This window comes from Entamoeba invadens (assembly GCF_000330505.1).
Source record: "Entamoeba invadens IP1 unplaced genomic scaffold scaff_1105074726521, whole genome shotgun sequence".
NCBI lineage: Eukaryota > Evosea > Mastigamoebida > Endamoebidae > Entamoeba > Entamoeba invadens.
In genome coordinates this window covers 56,285-62,892 of record NW_004440443.1, presented here as the reverse complement: position 1 = coordinate 62,892, position 6,608 = coordinate 56,285, and the positions used below count along the sequence as shown (strand labels likewise).

Below are 6,608 nucleotides of genomic sequence, written 5' to 3'. Positions count from 1 at the left end.
AAATAATTAATACTATTTTTATAGTACTATTAAAACGAACGAAAGAAGACAAAGAATTAACACCCCTCCCTATTGTTATGCACTCTCTAATATCGGGAATATGTCCTATAATTTCGTATAAAGTATCAATAAACTAAAAACAGCCTTCTTATATTCCCACGTCAAAGTAGATGATAAAAAGAACTTCTTTCAATACTTGGAATCAAATGAATCATAACGAACGCTCTCTTAAAGTACTGTTACTTGGTGAGTCTGGTGTAGGGAAGTCTGCTATTTGTCACAGACTCTGTAAAGATTCTTTCACTGATATTTATACCTCGACAATAGGTGTTGAATACGCACCAAAGGTTTGAAATCAATTTGAACATTGACATTACAACAAAGACTAACACGTAGTACATCGACTTAGAAAACAACACATTGAAAGTCCAACTGTGGGATTCGGGTTTGTTATTACATACCCGTCACTTGATTACGGGTTACAACTGTATTATTATATTCATATATTTGTAGTTAAATTGTTAATTTATAATAGTTAATATGTTGAGGTAATGAAATAGTAATATTTATTATATATTTTAATTAAATTGAATATAGTAAAAAATATAGTTTAAAATAATTATTTTATAAAATAATTGATATAGTTTATATTTATTATATTGAATAATAAAAAAACTAATAAAAAGCGGGACAAGAAAGATTTAAAAACATCACACGTTGTTATTACCGCTCAACGAATGGTGTGATATTAGTCTTCGACATGACACAACGAGAAAGTTTTAACAAAGTTGTGGAATGGTACGACGATGTGATGAGCAAATCCGAAGGAAGTCGTCCAGTCGTGTACATTGTTGGAAACAAGAGTGATCTTTCCGATAAAATCTGTGTGAGTGAGAAGGAGATTGACAAATTGTCGGAACGACTGAACTCGGCAAAAACATTTTTCTGCTCTGCAAAAAGTGGTAAAAATGTTATTGCAATTTTTAGGCAACTCGCTGCAGATATGGTGTTAAAAGAGGAAAAAGTCTGCTTTGAAGAGCCGGAAACGGTAAATGAAAGTACATGCAGGCTAAATGTTTGCACTATTGTATAAGATGAAATTGAGAAAAAATGAAATGGTGCGATGATATTACTTGTTTTTTGTTATAATCATTTTTTTATAGGGAGAGGTTAAACTATTAATTATATTATTATTAAATTATTAAATATAGTTTATTTTTTTGTTGAGATTGATATAAAAATAATAAAAATTAGTTTAATAACTATTGATTTAAATAATTTTGCTTTTACTATTCATTATTATATATATAAAAATTTAATATATTTATTATACTATAATTATAATTTATATATAATAAAATTACAAAGTAAATTAATATTAATAGTTTTTTTTTTAAATATAAAGGTTAAATGAATATAGTCAAAACACAAAAAAAATTAAAAAAAAAATTAAACTTTACTTTTATTAAACAATTACTTTGAACTGAAAATATCTTTTTTGAGATAATGAGTAAATTAGACTCATACAATGCAATGATAGTTTCAAAGTATTTTATTACAATCACCGACTTTATAAACTTTGAATTAGTGAATCACAAATTTTTGGGCAATATGCACAAGTTTCACTACAATCCAATATCTCTTTCTCAACGAGATCTAATATATTTTCCCAATATTGAATCACTCCATCTCTACAAAACGACAGATCAAACTTTTCCTGACAAAAACTTTTTTCAAAAAATTTTTTGGTTTCCCGTGCGCTATTCGTGCACACAATTCAATAATTACAAAAACGAAAAGTGTGGCGAAACGAGCAGTACCAATATTACTCCAAATCTCCCCAAAAATGTTTTTAAAAATGTTATTTATTATTTTGATGATGCCGCAAGATATGGGGCAACCATTCCTTTAGGAGTTCACCGCATAGCCCAAAACTGTTTTAGCAACAAATTTCAACTTGATTGTTGTAGCATGCCTTCCACCCTCGTCGCTCTCGATCAGAGTTGTTATCTAAACTGTAGTAATCTCTCGCGAATAACATTTTCTAAAAACATTTCTTCAATTGGAGATTATTGTTTTTCTCGATGTACAAAATTGAGCGAAATTGTTTTACCGGAGCGGATTACCATATTGGGTCATAGTGTTTTTCTCGGATGCTCCGGTATAAGTCGGTTCGTATTTCCTAGATATAGTGGGAATTTGCCCCCAAATTTTTTTTGTAAATGTAGTTCACTCCAAAATTTTGTTATTCCAGAAGAGGTGACGGTGATTCGGGGATTTTGCTTCTATGAATGTGTGGCCCTAACATCAGTGCAATTTCCCCAACAAATTCGGGAAATTGGAGATAGTGCGTTTCACTCATGTCAACAATTGGAAGTAATCACGTGGCCACAAAACGTGCAACAAATCGGGAAAATGGCTTTTTATAACTGTTTAACACTTAAAGAAGTCACACTTTCAAATAACATTTCTTTGGAGGAAAAATGTTTTCAATCGTGTTTATCACTTTCTTCAATCACATTTTCACAAAATTTAGTTTCAATTGGGAAGTCATGTTTCAAATACTGCTCAAAATTGAGTTATATTGAAATACCAGACTGTGTTCAAAGTATCGGGGAAGAATGTTTTAAACAATGCGATTCGCTTTCTACTGTCGTACTTCCAAAATATCTTAAAAATATTACCAACGCTTGTTTTTCTAATTGTTATAGTTTAAAAACTATAACCGTGCCTGATAAAGTAAGTGAGATTGGTGATCTGGCATTTTCTTCGTGTAGTTTGCTTTCAAGAGTCGTTTTGGGAACAAGTGTAACTTTTATCGGACACAAAACTTTTGAGAAGTGTTTAAAATTGTCCGATATAAGTGATGTTCAAAAAATCACATGTTTCGAGGATTCGTTTCTGTTGTGTCCATTTAAATTAAAAAACTTAACTAAAACTAATGAGAATAAGCAGTGCAAGATTTGTTAATTTGTATTATTATTATTATTATTACTATGGTTTTTATTAAACTAAATATACAAATCAAGAAAAAATTGGTATTAAAGGAAATACACTTTCGACTGTCCTATATATTTAAATTTTTATTAAAAACATAAAAAAATAACTCAATTGTAATTACAATTAATTTTTTTTAATAATAATGTAATCAAAAATAAATTTACCGAACTTCCATTTCTAACGTATTAATATCAAAAGAACACACACCAAAATCGATTCAATCTCAAAATCACTCATTTTGCGTGTCGGAAAGAGACGCGTCTTCATCTAAAATGCTCTGGATATAAGCCTTCATATCGATAAGCATTTTTCTTGTTTTTATATCGAGTCGTTTTTTTCGCGGTTTTTCGGTTTTTGCTTTTTTGATCTCGAAAATGTTTTCATCTCGAATTAATGGATTTTTTTTCATCACATTTTTGCATGATTTAAACTCGCTGTGATTTAAAGAACAAAGCGACGTGTCTGATTCTGAGCTCGAACTTTTATCGTGACACCTTTCGATTTCGAGTTTTGGACTTTTTGAATTCAAATGTTCGAATTTTTCAAAATTTTCGCAAACATCAAAATTTTCTTTTTTTGTTGTTTTTAAAAGTTCAATTTTTTCGGTTTTTTTCATTTGTGTTGGCAAATCGCTTTTTTCTTCAATCTCCATTTGCTGTACCATACTTATTGGTACATTTTGTGATTTTTGAACGTTATCACTCATTTTTTGTAAGAAAATTTGTCGACTCTCTTCATTCCATTGTTGTTTCAAAGGAATAGTATTTATTAATTTAACTTCTAACGGTATTTTTTGTTGACAACTTCGTTTTGAATTGGGAGATTGAAAATTTGATATTGTTGAGGTTTGGCTTGCAAGTGGTCGATTATTAGTTTTTTCTTTTGATGATTGTCTTGAGAGTGTTAATCGTTTCTTATTATAAAAAAAATTCTTTTGATAAATTTCTTCGATTGTTTCGTTAAAATTTTGAATAGGAATTTGGGACTAATTATTAGTTTTTTTAAATAATAATAATAATAATAATAATAATAATAATAATAATAATAATAATAATAATAATAATAATAATAGTAATAATAATAATATATAAATATAATAAATATAATTTAATAATAATATTACTATACTGACATATTTATTAGTATGCTATTTCATAATTAAAATTTATTATAAATGTTAATTAAAATTATATTAATAAAATATAATTACAATAAATAATAATTTATTATAAAAGTTAATTATCAATTCTAATATATTTAATTATTAAATTTAGTATTTTATATTATTAATTAATTCAACAAACCTTTTTCATTTGAACCATTTTATCTTTTTTCCAAAGAGCAAACAAGACTTTCGACATAGATAATGGCATTTTATTTTTCTGCATTTCTCCGATCATCTGATAAGCAATTTCGTTAGATTTCAAAGCCAATAAAGCTTCTTTAAACACCACAAATTGTGCAACATAAGAATCCACAATACAATATTTTCCACTCACATCTCTCCAATATTGAATTGGTGTCATCCCACTTTTAAGTGCGTTTTCATATTCAATTCGAATGTCTTCGATCTGTAATAATTTCATAATCGCTCCAGTCGTCGCTGGTGTCTTCAAAAAGAAGCGAAATGGGTTCTCTACAAAGAACAGTGCGATGGTCAAACAATTGACGTGTGACGTGTCAAACGACTCCGCAAAATCAATCAAATTCTTTTTTTCGACTTTCTCGTTTTGCTCAATTTTTTGTGATGAAATTTCGACTTTGTCAATTTTCGACATTTCCGATTTTTCTAAATCGATTTTTTCGTCTTCGGAAATTTGGTTTAAATTGAAGACTTCGACATTGTCAATTTTTTCAATATTTTTCAATCTTGTCAACTTTTCTTGGAATTTTTGCGACGACGTCAAATTTGCGACTTCGATGAAATAATGGCCGAACCCGGCGTACTGTGCCGGGGAGATTTTCCGAGTCTCCAATTTTGCTTTTTCGACGAGGAAATTTGAGAAGTGTGTGTTGACGTAGACTGGATTTTCTGAAGAAAAGTGATTGTCGGTGAAGGTTGTCGGGATTTTTTCGTTGAAAATGATAAAGCGACAATTTTTGCGATCGATTTTTAACGACTGAAGAACTTCGTCGACAAGAAGTTGTGTTGATTTTGGTGCGTTTTCGGATTTGATTTTTTGAAAGGCGAGAAGGCAGGAATGAGTTGTGTAAGACAGATCTGCATAAACTGCGATGATTGTCAAGTTCTTGGTAGTTCGTTCGACGACTAAAGAATATGAGGTAGTGTAATGAGTCATTATGGCAACTTGTGAAGACTGAAGGGAGTCAAATTCGACTTGCGAGAAGGTTTTGGCGATGTCGAGAAGTTCGTCCATTCTGTTTTATTATATTTTTCTATTAATAAAATCGAACAGATAAGAAGACTTTGAAATGACAGAGGGATGGAGAGATGTTGTAGAAAATTAAAAAGTGTTTGGGTGATGTTATAAGAACTGAATATTATTTCAAGGAATACATTTTTTCTGAATTTTTTTAAAAGAAGAGATCTTTAAAGAGTTGAGCAATAAAAGTTTATATAACAAATTATAGTATCCTTATGTCAAAGAAATGTATGTTCATTGTATCATCAATTTATGAGAGTTATATAATTTAACCCAAAACAGTAATGTTACTTTGCTCTGTATTTGATAATTTTGGTATATTGTATATAATATATCATTATAATTATTTAATCATATAATTAATGGCAAAATGTTTAGACAACAGTCGAAATAATTATTATAATTATTAGATTTGGATGTTAATATCAAAAATTGATAAAAATTATTAAAAACGCTTTTTTAACACATTCCACACAGTAAATAATCAATACAAGTCACTTTTTGTAAATATCACATTTTAAAAAGTTTAAATTTTGCTTAACACCTTGGATAACATTGAATAAAATTCAAGTATTTGAATAAGGGATAGACTACTTGAATTATATTTAATCTCATGTTTATTAAATAAAATTCAAAATTTTTAAAGTATATATATCCTGCATAACATTAACACTTTCACAATTCAAAACTTTTTTTTAAGAAGAAAAATAAGTAAAAAAGGAATTGTCCAAATCATTTTTTTATTATTTTTATTCAAAAACCCTTTTCTAACCCAAACCGGCCAATAGTCAGTTTTATTTTACTTAAAATAATTAACAAATGAAAACTCAATTACCTAAGATTGGTCAAAAATAATCTTTTTGGATGAAATTTCATATCGCTTTATCGTGTTACGACATTAAAACAAAAAACGCTACATCGTCAATCCACTTAATGACAAACAATGTCAAATAGTCACATTAACAAATATAACGACAATATAAACACCAATATCATTATAACTAAATGACAATATTCTCTTTATAAAAAAACAATCAAAAATATCAAACCATCATTAGACCCCATCTTTCTTTCTAATGCTTTGCTCTTGTTTAACATAAATAAACTCATTCATGTTTATTTGTGACTATAAAATATACAATTCAAAATTGAGTTGATAAAAAAATAAATAAAAATTTTCAAAAACTTGTTTTGTGTATGAAGGCAAAAAAAGGGTTAAAGGGG

The 6,608-nt window shown here is 28.5% G+C and overlaps 2 protein-coding genes across 2 annotated transcripts; both read left to right on the top strand.

The window, feature by feature from the left end:
* Positions 1–206: 206 nt before the first annotated feature.
* Positions 207–1,093, top strand: EIN_480990 (hypothetical protein; the record flags this gene model as incomplete). The annotated part of the gene is made up of 3 exons (XM_004257883.1): positions 207–347; positions 397–445; positions 687–1,093. 3 exons carry the CDS (start codon positions 207–209, stop codon positions 1,091–1,093), a joined length of 597 nt encoding a protein of 198 aa, XP_004257931.1.
* Positions 1,094–1,506: 413 nt separating this feature from the next.
* Positions 1,507–3,098, top strand: EIN_480980 (hypothetical protein; the record flags this gene model as incomplete). Its single annotated transcript, XM_004257882.1, has 2 exons — positions 1,507–2,884; positions 2,956–3,098. 2 exons carry the CDS (start codon positions 1,507–1,509, stop codon positions 3,096–3,098), a joined length of 1,521 nt encoding a protein of 506 aa, XP_004257930.1.
* Between the last annotated feature and the right edge of the window lie 3,510 nt (positions 3,099–6,608).